Source organism: Schizosaccharomyces cryophilus (assembly GCF_000004155.1).
Source record: "Schizosaccharomyces cryophilus OY26 unplaced genomic scaffold supercont4.9, whole genome shotgun sequence".
Lineage (NCBI taxonomy): Eukaryota > Fungi > Ascomycota > Schizosaccharomycetes > Schizosaccharomycetales > Schizosaccharomycetaceae > Schizosaccharomyces > Schizosaccharomyces cryophilus.
The window spans coordinates 356,718-381,028 of NW_013185632.1; the positions used below are offsets into that span (position 1 = coordinate 356,718).

At 37.9% G+C, this 24,311-nt stretch overlaps 10 protein-coding genes across 10 annotated transcripts; 5 read left to right on the top strand and 5 right to left on the bottom strand.

The window, feature by feature from the left end:
• Positions 1-1,322: 1,322 nt before the first annotated feature.
• Positions 1,323-2,645, bottom strand: SPOG_04306 (aspartate aminotransferase; the record flags this gene model as incomplete). The annotated part of the gene is made up of 2 exons (XM_013170382.1): positions 1,323-2,020; positions 2,045-2,645. 2 exons carry the CDS (start codon positions 2,643-2,645, stop codon positions 1,323-1,325), a joined length of 1,299 nt encoding a protein of 432 aa, XP_013025836.1.
• Positions 2,646-3,615: 970 nt separating this feature from the next.
• SPOG_04305 (KH domain-containing protein) lies at positions 3,616-5,550 on the top strand. The gene has a single exon (XM_013170381.1). It carries the CDS (start codon positions 3,819-3,821, stop codon positions 5,028-5,030), a length of 1,212 nt encoding a protein of 403 aa, XP_013025835.1. The 5' UTR covers positions 3,616-3,818; the 3' UTR covers positions 5,031-5,550.
• SPOG_04304 (19S proteasome regulatory subunit Rpt2) lies at positions 5,484-7,139 on the top strand. The gene is made up of 2 exons (XM_013170380.1): positions 5,484-5,563; positions 5,696-7,139. The coding sequence occupies exons 1-2, from the start codon at positions 5,561-5,563 to the stop codon at positions 7,037-7,039; spliced, it is 1,347 nt and encodes a 448-aa protein (XP_013025834.1). The 5' UTR covers positions 5,484-5,560; the 3' UTR covers positions 7,040-7,139.
• On the bottom strand, positions 7,136-8,780 carry SPOG_04303 (acid phosphatase). The gene has a single exon (XM_013170379.1). It carries the CDS (start codon positions 8,735-8,737, stop codon positions 7,361-7,363), a length of 1,377 nt encoding a protein of 458 aa, XP_013025833.1. The 5' UTR covers positions 8,738-8,780; the 3' UTR covers positions 7,136-7,360.
• An 823-nt stretch (positions 8,781-9,603) lies between these two features.
• On the bottom strand, positions 9,604-10,593 carry SPOG_04302 (zinc finger protein Mlo2; the record flags this gene model as incomplete). The annotated part of the gene is made up of 1 exon (XM_013170378.1): positions 9,604-10,593. The coding sequence occupies one exon, from the start codon at positions 10,591-10,593 to the stop codon at positions 9,604-9,606; it is 990 nt and encodes a 329-aa protein (XP_013025832.1).
• A 183-nt stretch (positions 10,594-10,776) lies between these two features.
• Positions 10,777-13,815, top strand: SPOG_04301 (MCM complex subunit Mcm2). Its single transcript, XM_013170377.1, has 2 exons — positions 10,777-11,064; positions 11,237-13,815. Exons 1-2 carry the CDS (start codon positions 10,832-10,834, stop codon positions 13,494-13,496), a joined length of 2,493 nt encoding a protein of 830 aa, XP_013025831.1. The 5' UTR covers positions 10,777-10,831; the 3' UTR covers positions 13,497-13,815.
• A 112-nt stretch (positions 13,816-13,927) lies between these two features.
• Positions 13,928-17,053, top strand: SPOG_04300 (COPII-coated vesicle component Sfb3). The gene has a single exon (XM_013170376.1). The coding sequence runs from the start codon at positions 13,971-13,973 to the stop codon at positions 16,653-16,655; it is 2,685 nt and encodes an 894-aa protein (XP_013025830.1). The 5' UTR covers positions 13,928-13,970; the 3' UTR covers positions 16,656-17,053.
• Positions 17,054-17,180: 127 nt separating this feature from the next.
• SPOG_04299 (uncharacterized protein) lies at positions 17,181-19,374 on the top strand. Its single transcript, XM_013170375.1, has 4 exons — positions 17,181-17,559; positions 17,610-17,685; positions 17,931-18,039; positions 18,087-19,374. The coding sequence occupies exons 1-4, from the start codon at positions 17,455-17,457 to the stop codon at positions 19,111-19,113; spliced, it is 1,317 nt and encodes a 438-aa protein (XP_013025829.1). The 5' UTR covers positions 17,181-17,454; the 3' UTR covers positions 19,114-19,374.
• Positions 19,305-20,512, bottom strand: SPOG_04298 (tetraspan protein Dni2). The gene has a single exon (XM_013170374.1). The coding sequence runs from the start codon at positions 20,285-20,287 to the stop codon at positions 19,589-19,591; it is 699 nt and encodes a 232-aa protein (XP_013025828.1). The 5' UTR covers positions 20,288-20,512; the 3' UTR covers positions 19,305-19,588.
• Positions 20,513-20,747: 235 nt separating this feature from the next.
• Positions 20,748-24,144, bottom strand: SPOG_04297 (WDR6 family WD repeat protein). Its single transcript, XM_013170373.1, has 3 exons — positions 22,882-24,144; positions 22,201-22,837; positions 20,748-22,159 (listed from the first exon to the last, which is right to left on the bottom strand). The coding sequence occupies exons 1-3, from the start codon at positions 23,934-23,936 to the stop codon at positions 20,885-20,887; spliced, it is 2,967 nt and encodes a 988-aa protein (XP_013025827.1). The 5' UTR covers positions 23,937-24,144; the 3' UTR covers positions 20,748-20,884.
• Positions 24,145-24,311: the final 167 nt, after the last annotated feature.

Here is a 24,311-nt window from a genome sequence, read left to right on the forward strand (position 1 = left end):
AAGAGAGAGAGAGAGAGAGAGAGAGAGAGAGAGAGTTGCGAGTTTTTTATTTATAAATTCGTGTATATTTGGCTATTGCTATTTCGTTCCAAATCGAAATATTTTGCACAATGTCTGCCACAAAAATTATAGTGACCTTTTATTATAGAAAAAAAAGACACTAGAATAGACACAGACAGGAGAAATAAAATTTACAATGAGCCTCAAAACACTACTTATGGCAACAAATGTTAATTCCTCTTATGTAATCCTAGGAATGTAAAATTTGCCCAATAATTTTTGCCTGTAACTGATGAACAAAAATTAGGTGTTAAGACCAATAAGTGATGATACTGCCCTACTACCTTGAGAAAACCTATAATGATCTTCTTGTTTGAATAATTTGAAACAGAAAAATCCTATATGGCACCCTCAAACGAAAGCAAGCGTATGTTTCCCTTTTCTTGTTTAAATGATTTCAAAAAGAAATAAATGGGGCACGAAGAGAATTTTACAAGTCTCTTCTAAATCTCCTTTTACTTTTTTTAATCCTTTTAAATTGTAACTGGTGAATGCGAAAGTTGAGTTTTCACATTTCTAGAAAGTATTGCTTTTTCTAATGACGTATGCCACAGGAAATCTAATTGATGGTTGTAAAATTGAACGAATCTGACAAATAACGATTATCAGGATACATCGCTTTTTTTTCGAAACGTTAGATGTAAATGGGAACCCGATTAAACACTGTTCAGTAGAGATGTAAATTAAAAAGTCCGTAAAAAATGAAAAGAGACGAAAACAAAAAAAAAAAGGACGAAAAGGAAAGGAAAGGAAAGAAAAAAAAAAGAAAAGATACAGTTGTTTATGTTAGGTTTCATTACCATTGAGACATAGAGAATAGAGGTTTATCATGGAATGTAAGTATGAAAATTTTTGATGAGTAGGATCAGACTTGGAAAATGAAGATGCGTTTGAAGGTAATGAAAAGATTGACATAGAATGTTTGATTTTATTCATGTTTGTTTGGGTAAGCACAAAAAAACCGAGGAGTGGAACATATAGGTCTCTATATGTGCGATTGACCATAAACCTTGTAAGCAGGTTCAGTTAGTAGGAAGAACAGGAAAAAAGTAGCAAGCAGCTTCGTTCAAAAAAGCTGTAAAAAAAAGAAACCAGAAAAAAAAAAAAAGGACACCGACTTAGAAGACCAAATACAAAAAGGTCGACGTTTAGAGGAACACTTTAAAAATCACAAGTTATATACAAAATAAATAGCATGGTTGACGATGAGAAAGGCAACAAAATTCTATAGTCATTGGATTGAAAATAGGAGGATTTCTTCCTTAATGAGAGGTAACGGAATGAATAGCCTCGGCAAGGTAGCGAACGTTGGAAGAGTTGATACCAGCAATGCTAATTCGGCCATTCTTGGTCAAATAGATATGCCAGTCCTTGCTCAAGGTGGCGACTTGCTCGGGATTCAAACCAGTGTAACAGAACATACCGATTTGGTCAGTAATATGCTTCCAGCTGTGTTTGCTGTTAAGATCATTTTCCAAAATGGTACGTAAGGCTTGACGCATGGAAATAATGCGGCCAGCCATGCCTTTAACCTCGTTAGCCCATTGTGAACGAAGGTTCTTATTCTTCAAAATGAAATTGGCAATTCGGGCTCCATGGACTGGAGGGTTGGAGTAGGAGGCACGGACCAAGATTTTAAGTTGACTCTCGAATCTGGCGGCTTCCTCCGGAGAGGCAGTCAAGGCACTAAAACATCCTACGCGTTCACCATAAAGACCCATGTTTTTGGCAAAAGACTGACACAAAAACATCGGGATATTATTTGAAGCAAACAATTGGGTAGCATAAGTGTCACGTGCAAAGTCACCGCTAGCAAAGCCTTGGTAGGCCATGTCCAGTAATACAAAATGTCCTTTCTCGCGAACGACACGGAGGATATCGTTCCACTGAGCATGCGTGGGATCCACACCAGTGGGATTATGAGCACAAGCATGCAAAAGGACAATGGAATCGTTTGGGGCTTGTGATAAGTCAGTAAGCATACCTTCAATATCAAGGCCTTTTGTTACTGGGTTGTAATAGCGATATTCCTTGATATTTAAGCCAGCATTGCTAAAAACATTTTTGTGATTTCCCCAAGTAGGGTTGGATACATAAATGTCTTTAGAAGGATAATATTTCGACAAAAATCGAGAAGAAAGTAATAATGCGCCTGTTCCGCTAACAGATTGTGCTGAAACCAACCGATCACGAATGCTATCGTAAACGTCGCCGTAAGCCATGCGTGTAGCTTCCGTACGAAAGCCTGCATCTCCTGTCATAGGCAAGTATTCTTTATCAAGGTCTTGTTTCAATAATTCAACTTCCGCAGTCTGGACGCTGGGCAAGATGTATGGCTTTCCCGTGTCATCTCTATAGGCACCGACGCCCAAGTTGATTTTCTTTGGAAAATCGTCCTTTTTGAAAGCTTCTGAAATACCAAAAATTGGATCAGGAGGACCCATGGGCACATTTCCCCAACCATGAAATCCACGTTGCAAGTTGCATCCGACGAATTTCCCTCCATTCAAAGAAGAATACTGAAAAACAGCCTTACTAGTGACTCTACTTGCAGTAGTATGTGCTCGCAAAACCCCAGAAAACATATTTAGATACTTGATGGGTATCGTAAGTCTGCTTAGACGACGTTACTGTGGATTGCTTTTTTTTAAATAATTGGACTGTTCGATGATCACATCACGTCTTTCGTTTATAACGAAGCTTATCGCACGCTGACGAAATTGAACGAAGCACAAACCCCTATCATGAAGCGATCAAATAAGATTCGTACGATGATAGCACAAATAGCGATACCAATGATATTTGAAAAAAAAAAAAAACAAAAATTTCTTTAAACAAAAATAAACACAATAAACAAGAACATTAAAGCGGTTTTAAACTAAAATTTTTTCTTTCTTTTATATTTAAATTTATTTAAGAGATTAACTCAAGTCTTTATAAGGTCAAACACAGTAAGGATGATATTTGTATTTTGTCTTGTCCAAATCTTCCTAAAATGCGCCAAAGTCATTCGAAGCGCATTGTTTTCATAAAAACTAAGCAAACAAACTAAAGAAAGAGCTTTTGGAACAAAAGGGAACAAATCAATGAAAGAATAAATTAAATTTATATCTCTATAAAAAACTAACCCTAAAAAATCGACATATAGAGTAAGTCTCAATTGATTGAAAAAAAGTAAACAACGTGATTCATCGTAAAGTGTCAAAAGAGTAAAGTAACTATCCTCTGTAATTGCTTTTAAACTTTTTGTTTCTTTCCATTTGCTTTCATTTGTTATTGAAACATCTTAGAAGTAGCGTCTGATTCAGCGAATGTGTCACGTCGTGTAATTCTTCTATCCAATTGCAAGCTTTACTGACTTCCTCTTGAGGAACTGTTGTCTGTGATGAATACAAACATTTCAAAAGCATCTCATTACTTGCATATTGTGTAACTTATAATGTAAACCAATACTCTACGACTTTTTTTAATCTATTTATTTCTCTTGCATTTAAATTACTTGTCCGTAGAAAAACCGACTACGAATACTTGAAACCATTTTCATCCTCACTCATACATCCTACTCTACTCCATAGGAAAACCTCTTTTCTATACAACGTTCCTGAACGTGTTCGTTATTTTATCCCATGAACCATAAAAGAAACGTTTGAAAAATATTTATTTAATAATATTGAAATTGATTAAAGCTTTTTTTGGGGGTTTCTTTTTTATTTCTACTGTTTTTGATTCCTTTTTGGCTTTCTCGTTTTTGTACTACCATGTCCAAATCTGATGCAGTTTCTAGATTGCTAGCAGAGATTTCTGCTCAACAGAACCAAAACCAAGTGGTTCCAGAGCTTCCTTATCCTACTTCCAGTGGCATCATCAACTTAAACGACCCTAATCCATCATTGGGAACTTTCGTTCGTCTGTATGACCCTGCTTACTCGTCCCAGCCATACCAAGATTCCTTAATAGGCACTACTCCTTTAGCCCCATCTGCATATCATCCACCAAGTTCTTCTAGCTCATCAAAAACTTCGTATTCATTTCCCGTCAAAAGCTGCTATGTAGGCATGCTCATTGGAAAACGTGGCGAAAAACTCCAAAAAATGGAATCAGCCACAAAGACAAGAGTTCAGTTTATGCCTGAAACTCCTTCAAAACCAGGTGAGCGAATGGCCATCATTACTGGCCAAACCGAAACCATTGATATGTGCCGTAGGGAAATATCTCAAAAAATCAAGGATTATCAAGATGTACTTACGGCCACAGCGTTCCCGGCTATAGCACATGGCGTTGGCGGAAATCACCATCCCACGTATGAGACCCCTGATCCATTTGTTATACCTGAGCACCACATCGGACTTGTTATTGGCAAAGGTGGTGAAAAGATTCGTGACCTGCAAGAGGCAACCGACACAAAGATTATCATTAATACAGATACTGACTTAATGAATCCTCTGCGACCCGTGTCCTTCCAAGGGTCACCAGATGGAGTTTCCAGAGCAAAGTCTATAATTCAAGACATCATTGTACAGGAACAACTGAAAATAAACTCTCTGTCGACAACCTCCAACCCAAACAAAGTACAAACTGATGTTATGGCTGTTCCAAGAGAATCCGTGGGAATGATTATTGGGAGAGGCGGTGAGACAGTTCGTGAAATCTATGCGAAAACAATGTGCCAATTAAAAATATCTCCTGACGGTGGTCCTTCTGTCCCTGAACGTGAAATCACATTCATCGGAACTCCGTCAAGTGTGGAGTTGGCTAAGTGGGATGTTTTAGAAAGACTAGAGCGAGCTGGTGTGCCTCTTCGTCGTCTCGCTCATCCGCCCATTCCTCCTGCTGCTTCTATACCTCCAACGAACGTTCCTGGAACGGCTATGCCAATGCCAATGCCAGAACCATATCCTCCTTATGGAGATTATGAAAATTACATGAAAGCGTGGCAGCAATATCCTCCTAATCCTATGTATCCCAAGTAATGACGAGAACTTTCTAAACTAAATGAAGAAAAAAGCTACTTTTTTCTTCGCCTAAAAATAGAACTACAGATTAAATTATGCGATGTTAATGATTGGCATATGTTTATAAAAAAGGATTCTTCAGATGATGCTCATATCGTACATCTTATTTAAAGTAGTCAGACTATAGAAATCGCTACCTTTGCTAGCCCTACTTTTCGTGATTTAAGTTTTGATGAACATATGAAGTCAAAAGGGTAACCGATTCGATAAAATAATATTCTCCTACCTATTGACTTGCCTCCTATCTTTTACTAATTACATGCAAGAATCGTTCTAATCTTCCTTAATCAGTGCTAAAAAATGCAAACATTTTTACTTATTTATTGAATTCCATAGAACCATTTACGTAAGGGAACGAAACCCAGTGAAGTCTAAGGAATCGCACTATACTGAAACAACTACATGTTACTACGCAGCTTTCGCCTTTTATGTAAGCTGAATACTACCATTACCAGACCTTCTTTCAAACAACCAAATTTTTGAAACAAATGGTAAGGAAACTGTTATGGATCTGGTTTGAATAGTAAGCATAAGTAATTTTGTAGTTTTGAAGTGCTTTTGGCTTACTTTAACCAGATAGAATAAAGAGTGTTAATGGAACCACAGTATTAACATATATGTAGGGTCAAGCACAATCTGGTGGATTCTCCAATTTTGGAGACGGAGCAAATGACGACAAGAAAAAAGACCAAAAGAAGGATAAGCCAAAATATGAGCCTCCAGTTCCTACTCGTATTGGCCGCCGTAAAAAGAAAGCTCATAGTGGACCAGAATCAGCAACAAAGCTTCCGGCTGTTTTACCCACAAGTCGCTGCCGTTTAAGATTACTCAAAATGCAACGCATACACGACCATTTACTAATGGAAGAAGAGTATGTACAAAACCAAGAACGCCTTAAGCCCCAAGATGAGAGAACACAAGAAGAACGTAATAGAGTTGACGAGATTCGTGGTACCCCAATGTCCGTAGGTACTCTGGAAGAAATTATTGATGATGATCATGCTATTGTTTCTACGGCCGGTCCTGAATACTATGTCTCAATTATGTCCTTCGTTGACAAAGACATGCTGGAGCCCGGTTGTAGTGTATTGCTTCACCACAAGGCAATGAGTATTGTCGGTATTTTGCTTGATGATACAGATCCTATGATTAACGTTATGAAGCTTGATAAAGCCCCTACCGAAAGTTATGCCGACATTGGTGGTCTCGAATCTCAAATCCAAGAAATCAAAGAAGCAGTCGAGTTACCTCTTACCCATCCCGAGTTATATGAAGAAATGGGTATTAAACCTCCTAAAGGTGTTATTCTATATGGTGCGCCTGGTACTGGTAAAACACTGTTAGCGAAGGCGGTTGCTAACCAAACGTCTGCAACCTTTTTGCGTGTTGTGGGTTCTGAATTGATTCAAAAATATCTGGGTGATGGTCCACGTCTTGTTCGACAATTATTTAATGCCGCTGAAGAGCATTCACCTTCAATCGTATTTATAGATGAAATTGATGCTATTGGAGCTAAGCGTTATGAAGCTCAATCAGGTGCCGAAAGAGAAATCCAACGCACAATGTTGGAGCTATTGAACCAGTTAGATGGTTTCGACACCAGCAATCGTGATATCAAGGTTATTATGGCCACCAACCGTATTAGTGATCTCGATCCTGCTCTTATTCGACCTGGCCGTATTGATAGAAAAATTCTTTTTGAAAACCCTGATGAAGCAACTAAAAGAAAGATTTTTACCATTCATACTTCTAAGATGAATCTAGGCGAAGACGTCAATCTTGAAGAATTAATTCAATCCAAAGATGAATTATCTGGTGCTGAAATCAAAGCTATTGTTTCTGAGGCTGGTCTTCTAGCACTTCGTGAACGAAGAATGCGTGTTGTTATGGAGGATTTCCGACAAGCCCGTGAAAAAGTTTTGAAAACCAAAGATGAAGGCGGTCCTGCTGGCGGTCTGTATATCTAAGAAATATTCCATAATGATTACAAATTAGTTAGAAAGAGATATATATCTTGTTTCAATGCATGTTCTTTTACGCTGTGATAATGGAAGTATTTGTGAGTCAAAAATGTAAAGGAAAACTTTTGTTATATTGTAAAGACTACAAGCGTTGTAAACCAAAAAAATAACCTTAATAGTATTGGTAAATTGGTATCGTAACCGCGGAAATTTTTATTATAAATAAGAATTATTCAGATCAGGTTCCAGAGAATGTATGGAAAACGAGGGTTCCTTATTTTACGTTTTAGTATGAAAGAGAGCATGAGAAACAGTTTTCACATAATTTTACTTTTTCACGGGCTTACACAAAGAATGGTAATCTTCGGGCCTCAAGGCACGGACAGCATCCTTGAAAATTGATAGAGGACAAATGGTCTCATTTCCCTTATAACCTTGTCCACGACAGGCTCCCATAACGACATGGTTGGAGTTGTAAGTAAGTCGAACATACCAATCAGATGAATCATCTGAAGGAAGAGTCGAAGCAGCGTTTTCTTTTGAAAGAACGACTTGCTTACTAGAGTCAGCAGGACTTTCGGGGTTTCCAGCAATGGCTTTTGGGGAAGATTCTTTAGATGTATCTTTAAATAGCTCTAATTCAAGATGAGAAGTAAAAGGAGGCCATTGGTAATCAAAAGCATCAAGTGAAGCAAGGATTGCAGCTAAGGTTACATCATGAGCTCCATACAGAGCCAAACGGTCCGAAGGAGCACCACGTTTATCAGCCTTGACTTGAGATTCCATTCGCATGTATAGGTCATTTAAAAGACTTCCTGCGCCAAGTTGACGCATTAACTTTGACACTTTATATCCTCCAAACCATTCTTCAGTAACTGCGTTCCCAGCATCACGCAACCACTGTTCATCAACTAAATTAGGATGAAGATCAAGTCGATTACCAATAGCAGCATTAATTGTGTCCAAAAGACCACTAAGACGAGGATGACTGGAGACAACACGAACAGGTTGACCGTTCATGAACTGGCTCATCATTTCCGATGCTCTTCCCGCAAGGAGAGGATCGTATATTTTGGCCGCTCTTTCAGCAAATTCTTCATACAATTGAACAAGGCGGGGGCAATTATTTTCATTTGGAAGTAAGTTTTCGTGCGACCAATTACGGGTGTAAATGGTAGGCACGACACCCGGGCGTTTTTCATCAGGATAAAGTCCAGCGAAAACGTGTTGCAAAGATTCAAGAGCACGAGCCATAGGTGTAGAGCGCATATAAAACCCATCGGCAGTCTCTATCTTGTCTGGTAAAAATCCGAGTTTGTTGATATACCGCTCTCGAAGATATTCACCAAGGTTACGAGTGGTAATCCTTCCAATGTCTGTTAATTCACCATGAATACAAACGCCGCTTTTAGCCTCCTCTTTTGAAGAAGCTGCTAAAGCTGAATCCACCGGAGTCTCTGTTTTTCGTTCATATCCGAGTACCGACCATTCTTTGGCTCCTTTGATTTGAGCAAAAAATCTTCTAGCATTGTTACAAAGCTTCCAATCCTTAGGAATACCTGCTGATCCTAACCTTTCTTTTACGGGCGCACGCTCACCATGTCGGAACACAACCTGCAAATATTTGAGCTCAAGCTGCTTAGGAAAATCCAAACCAGCGACTGGATCTGGATAATGAACAGAAGTAGAAGACATTTGCGACATGGTGTTGAATTATTTCTTAGGGATTTTTGTTAGTGAAAGGTGGTTTTGGCATTCACATGTCCTAGCTAGGTGGGGGCCTGTACTAGCTACTAAGGATGATGAATATGGAAAAATAAAGGAGCGACTGAAGCGTGAAAAGAATTGAATTTCAATGTTGAAACAAATAGAAACCTACTTCTTGTTGAGTATGCTAAAGTTTGAACCCGACAGAATTCAATGTCAGGTGTGATTGATAGCTTGGTTGGTGAACAAGCTTCCACATAACATAAATTTGTGATTGCTATGGGCAACGAAAGCTAACGGTTAAGTTAAGGAATATATTGATAAAAAATTCATCTTTATAAAAAAGAACTGGCTCGCATGCCAACAAACAAGCTACGTTTCCTTGTATCATTCAATCTGTTGCTACTTATATCGTATAATGGAGTATTTCGACAATTGTTACTTATAAAGCTTTCTCTAGTAGTAATAGTCTTTCGTTGCAATTGGTGTAGATTGTATACTTTCATTTAAAAAATCAATCAAGAAAGCATCAAGTTTTTTGAGCATCAAAAGACGTACCAGAGCATCGTTTCGTCATATATCACTTACTCAAAATGAGCCTTTGTTTATATACTAAAAAATGAAAACAAAGACATGAATAGTGAATATTTTCAGTCTTTTTTTCTTTTTTTAGAATAAAAGACATACGGAATGAATTTAAAGAACAACGGTCCAAATCAATGGTCATTCTTTTTTTCACGATTCATTAATTGTCCTGTTTCGTATATTCATAGACTCTCTGCAAAGACCTTTACTATCCCATACAGAAACATTTCCATTATTATCAGTTTAAGAATTTTTCACGTACTCGTTTCTGCTATTTTTCAACCAACATTCTTTCCAGAATTTAACCTTTCGAAGAAGAAGTTTGAGATATCTTCTTTAGTGACAACTTTGTTTTCTCTTGCAAAAGGAAGCAAAAATTCCGTGAGTTCATTCTTTAATCGATTGTAGGCATGAACTCCTTCGATTGCTTGAACACGGGGAAGCCGATCTAAAACATGAAGTATATCTTGCATGGTGCTAGACACAACTTCATCAAGTGAATTCATGTCTTCCGCTTCATCACCGCTTTCATTTTCCATGTCAGAATCCTCAGGTTGCTCATAAATCGGTTCATCCTCTATTAGAATAGGCATTTGACTTTTGCGAAGCTCAATACAAGAACCACAAGGGCAAAGTTGCTCTCGAAAGTGTTCGTCCAGAAACCGAGGAACTAATTGTTCTTCTTTCTGGAAAGGCAAAACGTGCTGACGATTCAAAAGACAGTTCCTATACTTAAATACGCAGTCTTTACAGATTACCCATTCAAATGACTCCGAATCAGGCAACGACTTGCCTTGATTGGAAACTTCCAAGCATCGATCATGAAACCAATCTTCACACAGTATACATTGAAACATAACTCCGCTTTCTTGTTCAGGGTCGTAGAAGGTATCACAGGTACAAAACTGGCCTTGAAAGTTATGGTTATATTGATTTTCCGGAGCACACTCGTTTGTTGTCTTTCTTATCTTACAGGGCTCTTCGCCGGTTCTTACGGTTCCACAATCACATTGGAAATGTCGTTTATGAAATAATTCCACCAATTCATGATCTGCGTGACAGCTGATACTACAACCATAGCAAACCCCGTTCAAACACTCTGCTTCTCTTTGGCAGGTTAAACAAGCATATAATGTCTGCTTTAAGTAACCTTTGGAATATGTACATTCATCAAATTTATAAGGGTATGCCTCACGAGCTTCAAGCTCTAATTCTCTCTGTCTTTCGACATATTGTTCCGCTGTTAATTCCTCTAATGTTGAATCCATTTAGAAAACTTCTTATATAACCGACGCCAATGTGTAAACAAAAGGCAAATTTTGTATGTAATTTTTCATTTACAGATAATTAGTGGAGTCTGTTAATACTTGTTTAAGTAAAGAAAGAAGATTTTTGAATACGGTTTAGTGGTATATCGCAATAGTGCGTTAAGCTACAGTCCTAGGCGAAATGTTTGCCCAAAAAGAAAAGCCAACAACATTTCTTTCGGACAGCATCTCATAATCGATGGATTCTTTCCGGAAACGCGGCCGTAGAGACTCGGAAAGTCTTCCTTTAGGGTCGGATAATTCTTCAACCGGGAACACACCTCAGTCGCTTCCTCCCTCCTCTCCTCCTCCGGAATTTTCAGATGAAGCAGCAGAAGCGCTTGTTGAGGATGAAATTGAAGATGTTGACAATGAGAATGTGGATGTAGACGATGAAGATGGTGAAGATTTGTTTGGTGAAGATATGGAAAGGTAAGAAAACTATGCAGATGATTCACTGGTTGAGGATTAAGGAAGAAAGATCATTGAGTTTTTCCTCATAGTACAGAAGAAAAACTCTTTTTTTTTTTATTTGCTTGTCCAGAAAGTGTGCATGAATCCAAGACCTCAATAAGTGAGATATGGCATATTAACACATATACAGAGATTATCAACAGAATTTGGAGCTTGATCGATACGATTTAGACGAGTTGGATGATGATAACGAATTAGAAGAGCTTGACCTTGGTGATCGCAGAATTATAGATGAAAAAATACAGCGCCGCGATATGGAATTAGAGGCTGCCGCTGGTCGAACAAAGCCTGCAGCATTTCTTCAGGACGAAGATGATGATTTGGACTCCAATATAGGGCTTGGAATTCCAAGACATCGTCATCGTGTGTATGATGAGTTTGCACCTAATGCGGGAGCATTAGATGAAGCTGGCGAACTTCCACTAGAATCCATTGCAGATGTAAAAGCTGATAGTATCGCCGAATGGGTAACCCTGGACCCTGTACGTAGAACTATTGCCCGTGAATTCAAAAATTTTCTCTTGGAATATACTGACGAAAAAGGCACATCCGTTTATGGTAACAGAATTCGAACATTGGGTGAAGTAAATGCAGAGTCTTTGATGGTTAATTATGCTCATTTGGGAGAATCCAAACCCATCCTTGCCTATTTTCTAGCTAATGCACCTGCTCCTGTTTTGCGGATATTCGATCGAGTTGCATTGGAAGCTACCCTCCTGCATTATCCTGATTATGAACGAATTCATTCAGACATTCATGTTCGAATTACTAGCCTTCCGACATCTTTTACGCTGAGAGAGCTCCGTCAATCTCATTTAAACTGTTTAGTACGAGTTTCTGGTGTAGTAACTCGCAGGACAGGTCTTTTTCCTCAGTTAAAGCACATTCGGTTTACCTGCACAAAGTGTGGTGCTACTTTGGGACCTTTCTTTCAAGACTCAAGTGTTGAAGTGAAAATTTCTTTCTGTCACAATTGTTCTAGTCGTGGTCCTTTTGTCATCAATTCCGAAAGAACGGTTTATAATAATTATCAAAGACTCACTCTCCAAGAATCCCCTGGAACAGTTCCATCGGGCCGTTTGCCTCGCCATCGCGAAGTAGTTCTCCTGGCTGATTTGGTGGACAGTGCCAAACCGGGTGAAGAGATTGAAGTAACTGGTATTTATCGCAATAATTTTGATGCTAGTCTTAATACGAAAAATGGGTTCCCAGTTTTTGCTACAATTATTGAGGCTAATCACATTTCTCATGTTGATAACAACGGCAGTGCCGATGACGATTTTTCCCTTAACCGCCTAACCGATGATGAAGAACGTGAAATACGCGCCCTAGCTAGGAGTCCCGATATTCACGAAAGAATCATCGCCTCCGTCTCACCTTCCATTTATGGACATCGGTCTATTAAAGTTGCCATTGCTGCAGCGTTATTTGGTGGTGTCCCAAAAAATATTAGTGGAAAGCACAAAATCCGTGGTGATATTAATGTTCTACTTTTGGGAGATCCTGGTACCGCCAAATCACAATTTCTTAAGTATGTCGAAAAGACTGCCCATCGTGCTGTCTTTGCTACCGGTCAGGGTGCCAGTGCCGTTGGTTTAACGGCATCTGTCCGAAAGGATCCTATTACGAATGAATGGACTTTGGAAGGTGGTGCATTGGTTTTAGCTGATAAAGGCGTTTGCTTGATTGACGAATTTGATAAAATGAATGATCAGGATCGTACCTCTATTCACGAGGCGATGGAACAACAGAGTATTTCAATCTCCAAAGCAGGCATTGTGACAACCTTGCAGGCAAGGTGTACGATTATTGCAGCCGCTAATCCAATTGGAGGACGGTATAATACAACAATACCGTTTAGCCAGAATGTAGAATTAACAGAGCCGATTTTGTCTCGTTTTGATATATTGCAGGTCGTGAAAGATACCGTAAATCCTGAGATAGATGAACAACTTGCCAGCTTTGTGGTTTCAAGTCATATCCGATCTCATCCATCCTTTGATCCTGACCTTGATGTTTTGACAAAAGCACCTATTGATACAGGTATCGGAGCCAAACCAGTTCCTCAAGATTTGTTACGGAAATATATTCATTATGCAAGAGAGCGTGTGACACCTCGTCTACTACAAATGGATGAGGAGAAGATTTCTAGGCTATACAGTGATATGAGACGTCAATCTTTGGTTACAGGAAGCTATCCCATCACCGTTCGTCACCTTGAGTCTGCTATTCGTTTAAGTGAAGCTTTCGCCAAGATGGAGCTTAGTGAGTTCGTTCGACCTGTACACATAGACAAGGCCATTCATGTAACTGTTGATTCTTTCGTTAACGCCCAAAAAATGAGTATAAAACGCAGTCTTTCACGCACTTTTGCAAAATATTTACTGTGAGTTATATATTATTTACTCGGATTGTTTATCTATACCTTCGTTCAAGTTGATATTCAGCTTTCGTTTACCCTTTTCTTCTTTCTTTATATTGTCATTTAATTCCAATCTTTTGTGTTTTTATTAGAATTCCCCTGTCTTTCTCTCTGGTATAATAGTATTGCATTCATCAAAAATATGGCATGCATTTACCTATTGTGCGTATATATTCTATTATGACCTTTTAATTTATTGATGCAAGGTCAATATTTAATTATTCTTGCCTAAAATAAGATTAGATTTCGTATATCAAACAATAACAATATGTTTCTGCTGTGCCATATGAAAATCAAAAGTACTATTTAGTCTATTTAGCTTTTTTATTTTGTAAAAGCAAATTCAATCCAGCTATATTTTGGTACTCTACTGACTTATGTTCCGTACCCTTACTGCTTTCCTATTCTAAGTCTTCAATAACAAGAACTTAACGAAAACACCATGGCCTACAGCGGGCAGTATGGACAATATGGTTATCCTATGAATGTAGAAAGAAATGTTGAACAACAAAATAATGTAGTTTATACTGGCGAAACCCCAGATGCAGAATTGGTAGCACAGATGAATGCGCAAATGAATCTTGGGCCTCAAATACCAGTTTATCCTCATGAAAAAAGAAGGACACGCAGACACAGAGATGCGCATGCCTATGATATGTCTTTAATGGAGCCAGAAGCTAACGTTTTACCGCCGATGACACCTTCCACTCCTTTAACCCCGGCTACACAACCGCTTGATACGACTGGCTTAAGTTCAGAAGCTCTACATGAAGATACAAATCTTCTAGATCCAAAGTCATTACCTTCTGTTCCAGATGCTCGCTTTCATGATCAGCAAACATACAAAAACTACACTTTCAACTCAATGGACAAGACTAATCCACCTTTGTCAACAACCGACTTTGTTGGGTATGAACAGAATAACTCGTCGTCTAAATTTGTTCAAATGACCACTTATGCTATTCCTTCTTCGAATGATGTTCTTAACAGTTCAGGTGTACCATTGGGTATGATAGTCCAACCGTTTGCTGAACTTCGTCCTGATGAGGCCCCTGTTCCCGTGGTGGATTATACTACATCGAGTCCTCCTCGCTGTAAAAAATGCAGAGGCTATATCAATGCATTTGTCCAATTTACTTTGTCACAGAGTGGTTGGACCTGTAATCTTTGCGGTACCGAAAATAGTCTCAGCAATGAAGTTTACAACCCTATGCTTTTTACAAACCAACAAAATGCTCTTAATTCACAACCTGAATTTAACGTGGGTACTGTTGATTTCGAGGTCGGAAAGGATTACTGGGCTTCCGAAGAAACACCACAACCTGCTCAATATGTCTTTGTAATAGACGTCTCATATGAAGCTATCTCAAAGGGTATCCCCAAAATAGCTGCTGAGGCCATCCGAAATATACTATATGGTCCAACCCCATTACATCCGTCTATTAGAGTTACCATTGTTGCTTTTGATCGAAATGTACACTTTTTTTATCTAACTCCTAACTTGGAACAGCCTCGTATGATTTCTGTTGCTGACTTGGAGCATCCTTTTGTCCCTTTTAAAAATGGTTTATCAGTTGATCCAATGGAATCAAGAACTGTAATTGAACGTCTTTTGGATACCCTTCCTATAATAGTAGAAGACATAAAAGTGCCAGAACCTGCCGTTGGTAATGCAATGGAATGTATCAAGCACCTTCTTAAGGAAACTGGTGGTAAAGCATGCTTGTTTGTTAGTGCACTTCCTACAATGGGACTTGGACGACTCAGATATCGCGAAGATCAGAGACTTTACGGAAGCCCTGAAGAGAAAAACCTCTGGAATACTCAGGAGAAGTGGTACTCTCTCTTAGCGGACGAGTTAGTAACCTCAGGTATCTCTATTGATATATTCTTCACTCCTGCTGCTTACGTTGATATCGCTACTGTTGGTAGTGTCGCAACATTAACTGGCGGACAAGTATGGTACTATGGAAATTTTGTACCAGAAAGGGACGGACCGCGTCTTAAACAAGACTTATATCGAAGTGTTACTCGTGAGCAAGGTTTTCGCGTAATGCTTAAGACCCGTTGCTCAAACGGTCTACGAGTCGCTAGATATCTTGGTAACTTTTTACAAAGAACTCCAAAAGATATTGAATTTGGTGGATTGGATGCTGACAAAAGTATTGGAATGCTATTTAACTTGGAAGGAAAATTGAATAATGCGTTGGACGCTCACTTCCAAACGGCAATTCTCTATACAACACCAATGGGATCTCGCAGGGTCCGTGTTATAAACTACTGCTGTGCTGTTACTTCACGCAACTACGACACTATATCCCTCGCTTCTGTTGAACCATTGGTGGGTATATTCTCAAAGATTGCTTCCATGAACATGGCAGTGGAGTCCTTAAAGACAATCGCGACTAAACTTGTCGAGGGTATTGTCAAGCTCTTATCTTGCTATAGAAAGGTTGCATCTAGTCGTTTAACACCAGGACAGTTAGTCCTCCCCAAGCATCTAATTCTCTTGCCAATATATATGTTGTCTGTGTTAAAGTCTTCTGCTTTTCGAAGTGGTAGTATTCACAGCGACATACGAGTATCACAATTTAGATTTTTTCGTGCATCTCCTTTATCTCAACTAATGCTTAACTTATATCCTCACATTTATGCTTTGCATTCCTTACAGCCGAATGAGTGCGTACCTAACACCGATAATCCAGGATGCACACCTATTGAATACCCATTGGGTGTCAGGGCATCTAGAAAATTTATTGAGGATGGGGGCGCTTTTCTGATTGTTACTGGTCAGAAAGTTTACTTGTGGTTGCACCAACGAACGTCTCCTTTATTGTTACAGGATCTATTTGGTGTTAATCAGTTAGAAGAAGTCGACGCAATGAAAGCTTGTGAATTACCTGAAATGGATAACTTACTTTCTATCCAGGTTCGAAACTTACTTTCAGCTTTGAAGCTGCAGTATCCTCAAATGTCAATGCAGCCACAAATTGTCCGCCAGGGTATGGATGGAAGTGAAGGTGAAATCTTTTCTATTTTAGTTGAAGATCCTTCAAGAGAAGGAGTTGGATATATTGAGTTTTTAACTATGATCCATGAAACCTTGCATAGCCAAGGTTATAAGTAGGTCTTCTACGGGATTTGCTTTGAATTGATAACTCTCAAAAGGAAGGAAATATGTCAAGGTTTGCTATGAAGGAATTTTAAGTTTTATTAAACCATATCAATGAATTTATAGATGTCTAGATACTGCAAGATATCACTGTAAAGTTGTTGTTTTTTATGAATGTGTGACATTGTATATAAGTTGGCTACGAAAATCAACCTATTGAACATTGACTTTACTTTTTGATAATTTATGAGCCAAATATACGGCTGAAACGCAATGTTTACTAATTGAAGTCAGATGCTACAAATTCAATTATAGCCAAATTCAAGTTTTCTATTTAGGGCTAAGAGAGTAACGAGCTTGTTTTCAATAAATAATGTCTATGTTATAAACTGAATTCAGCGAATTGTACTTAGGAAATTGAAATAATAAGAAAAAAGCAATCTTTAAGTTTGCAGTAGATTTTCAGATTGATTGATCTGTCTTGCTTTGACGAATACTTTAAATAAAAGAAAATGAAACAAGAAAAGAAAACGTTTGGACGAAATCTTTACAAACAAGGCCTATCATGTATACTAACGTAATTATTGTATAATATTTTACTAAAGAGGGTATCCATACATAATAGTCACGAATACATATCTCTTGGTTATACAACCAACTTTCCACCTTTTATGACTCTAATGAAATATATATATACATATATATATTATAAATAATAAAGTATAGTTATTCTCAATTCGTGGTAAAACAAAGGAAATTTATTTATTAAGGCACAGATTCATTGTGCAAAATTTTACAACATTAACTGCATTCCATGGGATCAATTTCGATTAAGGGCCTTGACGGTTTTGATTTTAGACCGTGGCGTAAACAAAATCGAGGAGATTACAAGGAGTTACATATTTATGATTTTGATAATGTATGAAGACATGGAGTTGATCAAGTATAGGAAGCTAATTTACGTTTCAGACATTATTTCAAACTCCTTTACCCAATGCGAACATCTGGAGTAATCAAGCGATTCGTGTTTTAATGGGATTTAATAGTATGTATTTATGTGAGCTTGCAAAATGGTTGAATAGACAGCGGTGGTAAGATTAAGCTTTCGTAACCCTAGGAAAAGGATTGCGTCCTTAAGAGTTTATAGAGGAGGAGTCTCATGGCTTTTTTGTTCCTTGTCAATTAGTACTCTTCTACATTCCTTGAAAGCTTATTACCACTGCTTTCCCAAGATTTATTTTACTCGGGTTTAAAAGTACCATTGAATGTTCTAAACTAACAGATATATAGTTCTAGCAAACGGAGGATGGTTCTTTGATCCTCGGGTGTTGGCGTCTACGGGGGAAGGCGTTGAAATAGAAGAGAAGCGTGCTTGGGCCGGATGGTGGAATGAAAGAATGTAAAGTCAACGCTTCTATTTCTTTAGATTGTTTACTAAATGTTTAGTGTTGCCCAAGCTAGGGAATCCATTCGTCGGCAGGATGTTTTGGCGGTCTTACTAACTGGTCGTAATGAACGGTTCAGGAAGATTACCGAAAAGATAGTTAAAAGCAAAGGTTTGCACTTTGATGGAGTTGTATTTAAGCTTCAATGTGCGACCGGTTCTTGGCCACAGACGTTGACTTTCAAACTTTGGTTTTTTGAACAAGTTTTTCTGCAGTTTCCCAATGTTCAGTCTCTACGAGTTTATGAAGATCGCCCTTCTCATATAGAATCATTTTCTGCTTGGCTAGCTAAACGAGCAGATGAAGTTGAAAACTTTAATTTTGAGATTATTGCAGTTGCCGAACCTCCTAAGTACTTAAAGTATACCACGGAGATAAAATTGGTACAAAACATGATAGCTTCTCACAATGTGAAGGCTCCTTCTCTTAGACTGCCAATGTACAAGTTTGTAAAAAATGTTACAAGCTCCGTTGTTACCGTTTCTACAACTGAGCTGCATCATCTTCGAAATGCGTTTTTCAATGTTCCCATTACAGACATTATGGAAAGTGTCAGCGTTAACTCTTCCAGGGTAAACTCTCCCGATAATGAGCCTCAAATTCCTGAACCCGATTTGCCTCCAGATACCCCGTATAGCTCTTTTCCTGGAGAAAATTGGATTGTAACGGCATTGGGCCGCTATCGTGATGAATATTGGGCAGTTCGTGCAGAAGCATGGGATCATCGCTCACAAGGAAGTATCCGTGATCCAAATACTGCAAATATTCCCTCACTTTATGGAACGATCCTGTACATTTCCATGTCAACAGGAATAGTGACATCCGAGATTTCTGATATTGGTGCTCAACAATGGAAGGTTCTTGACCCCAACGAACGATGGATTATGAAGACCAATATTAGACGAGAATGTACACATGATATCCGTTACAAGCGTCCGTATAAACCTGCTCGTAAATATACGGATATGATGGATTTGGAAAACCAGCGTGCTTCTCCGTTTACTGGTTCTATGCATCGACCAATCTAGTTTGGCAGCATTCAATGATTGTATTTATTTCCTTTGATAATGACTTTTTTGGTTCTCAATTCAGCCCATCCTTTAAGTTTGGCCAGGCGGTTTTTTATTTTTTTTTTTTTAAAAAAAAAAACAAAAAAGAGAAGTGTTTCGGATTTTTTATGAAGTTTTGGTTCAACCCTGTCTATGTCTACTCCTTACTAGTAATTAATTGTTCTCCATTTTTCAATAAGGATGAAATTGGAAATCCTAAGTATAGAATGAATACCGGTCTATTATTTCATTAAGCTTAGTTTGTTAGCAACTTTAAAAACACCCAATTGTAAAAAAATAAAAAATAAAAAATAAAAAAGAACAAGTCATAAAAGATTTGAATCATATCCAAAAGTATAATCGTCAGTCAACAGAAGAAAAGATAACATGAGAAATCATGAAAAGTCTATAAGAATAAGTTCAGAAGTTTCAGGATTTAAGTATACAAAGTCGTTTAAATGTTAAAGGTTTGCGCGGTTTCCTCCAGTAATTTTATCTTGTTTCTTTCGATTGTCCACAAACCAAGATGCAAAACAGAGAATAAAAAAAAGAAACCGCTAGATATCCAACCAAATACAGCACTAGGTACGCCGACTTTGGATACTGCTTGGTGTGTTAAGTTCAACCCAACGCTGTAGGAGTTTGCAGATATATTTGCTAAACCCATTTGAAGAGCAAGCATGAAACAAGCAGCTGCGCTGGTAAAAAGGCAGCTAATGGACCATTGTCGGATATTGGATGGAAAGACGTACTTGAAAATAGTAAGCACGATAGAAATGGTCCCTATAAAAACAACAATGCCTAACAGCACTGGATGTACTTGAAGCCATGTAAAGCGTGCCGCATGGTAGGCCATACCGCTTGAAGCGTCCCAATGACGGAGCTCATGACAAATGTTTTCGGTGGCATTGGAGGCTTTACTACAAACCCCAAAAAATCCAACATCTACTGTGGACTTGGGAGATTTAATTTGTAAGATCTTAGAGAAAGTAGATGGTTTAGAAAGGCAGCCACAACAGAGGAAAATGAGAAAAAGCCAGGCGATCCCTAAAATTATGTTCGACGTTAAATTAGGATTCGGAATATAATTATAGATTCTAGCTATAAATCCAATCCAAGTGAATTTCGGTCTTATTCTTTGATCCTGTTTCATTTGTTTCAAATTCTATAGAAGATTTCAAGACACAGAAGAAAGTACTGATATATTCCTTGAGACAACAGGTTTGATTTTTTCTCGTTTCGTTTAATGAAAAAGAAAGGAATGATGAAAGGAGCCATTAATGCGGATCTCTCATTTATATTATACCCAAGAACAAAGAAAAGGGGCAGGATTCCGTCATCTAACATTTTCTTTGTTCGAAAGTCTTTTGGAGTTTCATAGATATAGTAGTAATCTGACTGTAAAAAAATACAATGCTTATTAATGGTTGATTTTTATACGTATGCTCTTAAGTAAACAGAATCTCATATTCTTGTTAATGTAGTGCAATAACCCATTATAGCATGATTATGCTTACATTTAGCATATATTATGCCTATATGCTTATTAGTTTTAACATTCGACCATATCATGTATCTGGTTGGAAAAAAAAGTACTTTTGCATAGTGATTATTTATATTCGGAATAATGTGAGCAGTAAAGTAGAATAAATATGGTTGTATTTCATTTTTATTGAAAATCAATTTGAGGTTCCTATAATTTAAGTGAATTAGCCAACGCTTGACACATGCAATAGGTCTCCTAAGTTTCTCAAAGTAATTTGTTTATTTTGAAAACCTCGTACCCAACTCCAAAGACAACCAAATTGGAGCCTTGTGAAAACATGCCTCCCACATCAGCAACGAATGTATTATTCTCCGATTCGACTTTCCATAATCCCTCCCGTTTTGCCCAGGTCAATATTCTTTGATCAACGGATGCAGATAAAAATAAGTTTTCTTCGAGTTGAAGTATTCCTGTTACACTAGAAGCATGAGCCTCTGGAAGGGAGAACTTCTCAAGTTCTTCAACATAAACGGTTTTCATCTCTGTATCAATATTTAGTTTCAGTGCCATGTGACAAACGGCACCATCGTCACCTCCCGTGAAAAGAGATACTTTTCTGTTTTGATTGTTAAAACGAACATCTAAACTTTTTATACAGGATTGGTGTACCCTGCTAGACCAGACACACTGAGGGGTTTTCTCAACATCTTGTGAATGCAAATCCCATAACGTGATGAAACCATCCGTAGCAGTTATAACAGAGTATACACGATTTTTGAAAACAAATAGCTCAACGGAAACAAGACAACAGCTTTTGTAGTCCCAACCTTTCAGAAATTGGAAGTCACGCTTTCCCTCATCGTATAAATATATTCTTGAAGACGAATCCGAAAGAATAGCCGTGATTAACCAAATATCCTTTCCCCAGGATGTTGCCTTTATGGTAGAAACATCAGTGATCCGCAAATCCCCATCCATTTTGCTCTTTGTAAGCGTTTTCGCACAGGTAGCTTCATGTAAGATACGAGCTGCAGATGATTTTTTACCTGGTCCTTGTACTATCCTTAGCGCATTTAATTCTTCCAACCCTCCACTTGAAAACAAAAGCTCATCCTTTGCCCAGCAAAGTGCTTGAATCCCGGAATTGTGCACTTTCACGCTATTCAGTGTATTTATTTGACCTTCCTTCGTAAAAAGGGATAATATTATATTTGTATCCTCTGCACCAGATACAATAAGAGTACCCTCCGGGTTAAAACTCATCGCCCTAATTTCTCGACCATGACTCCCCTTTCTCAAAACCTTGTTACACTCTAGTAAATTTCGATAGGAATCGTTTACAAAAATTTGATTGGATTTATAGAATGCAAAAGCCTGCCTCGTTTGGTTCATAGAAAACGACCATGGCCTATGAGAACCACCACATTCTAAAGTGTACACATCGGTTCCCGTAGTTTCATTCCTTAAGAAGAAATTCGATGCATGGAAACCCCAAACCCACAAATTTTTATTGACTTCCGGATATCCAAATTGAATTCCCTATTTTGTTAGTAAAAGTTTATGATAAATGTAAAACATACCCCACTTAGGATTCCTTCAATTGCCTTCTCTGAAGCAATCTTTCTAAGCTCAACCGGATTCAATTTCAAAAGGAACATATTCACAAGTCCATCCCTGCCAACAGTTTTCAAATTCATAATGTTCTCTATATCAATTTCAATTATGATGGAGTATATGGTATCAAACTCGTGCAATCTTCTGAAGCAATACAAACAAGTTGGCTGCCCAATTTTATAAATAGCCAAAGAACCACTTCGAGATCCAATAAAAGCTAAATCATTGCTAATTGTGAGACAAGTTGGATCAAAGGTAGCAGGAAGGTTTAACATCAATGACATATTCATTATAATACTTCCGTTTTCTATAGACAACTGATGTAAGTAGACCTCGTAGGCATTCCTTCCGATAAAGGATTTAGAAACAAGGTAATAGAAACCTTTATGATAAGCTGTATATAAATGCTGTATTTTAGAGGTATGAACCTTTTTAGCAAAGCAAGCGGAAGGATTATCGTAATCAAATATTACTAGGGATCCAGTTTTGGTTCCTAAAGCTGCAAGCTTCATGTTTTCCCAAGAACATAACGCACTTGCTTCAGAATCCAAAGAAAAAGCAGGCATTGGTTTCCAAATCTTGTTATCGAGAAGACTGATTTCTCTAAAGACAAAGTTAGTCTATAACTAAAGTCGCATACAACTTACCCGTTTTTGGCGAGACATAGCAATTTATTGACACTTAAGAAACAGAAGGAAGACAGAGAAACATCACCGGTGAAAATAGATGAAATATAAAAGGAATAAGTGTCGGTGTCATTGTTAACTTGCCATTGGCGAATAGCGCCATCGTTTCCTCCAGTGAAAAGTAAATCATGTTTTTTGGATGTAGCTATAGACCATACGTGTTTTCCACGATGACCTGTAAATGTTTCTGTATTATCCAACTTCACACCGTCGTAAACCCATTTTCGTAAAGTGAGGTCCTCAGATATGGTAACTAAGGAAGAGTTAGACAAAAAGCGACATTTCCATACACGCGCTGTATGACCAAATCCAGTAGCAAGAAGACGATTTTGTTTCTTTAATTCCCATAATCTCACGGTTCTATCTTCGGAAACAGTGCTCAGATATTGTCCGTCATCAGAGAATCGTATATCGAAACACGCACCCTCATGTCCACTTAAAGAATCAAATGTAAAAACAACGTTTGGAGGATTATTGATAGAGAAAGACCACAAATTAATTTCACCAAAAGCTGATGCAGAAGCAACAGTAATGCAATCGTCTGCCAAGTGTAGGGCAGCAAAAAATAGAAGAGGACTATTTCGACAAGAAATAGTACAAGAAAGCTTCCAATTCTTATTTAATAAATACGAATATATTAGCACTTCATTTTTGGATGTCACAAAGGCAAAATCACGTTCGGTATTTAATTCAACTGCGTTAAAAATCCAGTCGGTAGTACGTATAAAAGAAATCTCCCATGTTTTCCAGTCTACTAGCCCTATATTGTAACCTCCCCAGATGAGCAACCCATCTCGACATGCCAGCATGCCATGAATTCGATTTCGAAAAGGTAATTTCAGTACTTTCCAGCAAATGTTGACATCGTTATGGGAATCTAAGTTGTATATTCGTAAAAATGATCCTTGAGCAGCACAGAGATACTTGTCATGGTCAAACAGAAGTAAGCTTGTTACTGGTCCTAAGAAGTTAACTGAATTCAAACAAACTTGCGTCGCGGTTTCTGCGCTAGGCATTGTAAAAACAAAATAATAATTTAAATATAGCAATACGACAGATAATTCTAGAAAAGAGCGTATTTAAAGCCAAATAAAACCGTTTACCTAATTTTCCCAGTATAATTTCTTTAATAATATCAACGAATTACAAAATAGTTTACCAAAACATATCAAAAATGGTATCTATAATTAAATAAGTCAAATGAGTAAACTTTGAGTTTTCTTGTAGTCTGCACCTGGAAGATTCGTTTACGGTACCCAACTGCAGTTTAATGGAGCAAGCCAAGATTTGCGGTTCTGTTTAGTTTAAAGCAAGTGAGCTTTTGCAAATTCGTCAAAACAACATTGGAAAAAGAATATGACTAAACAATTTTTTTATCTTGTTTCCTTTCA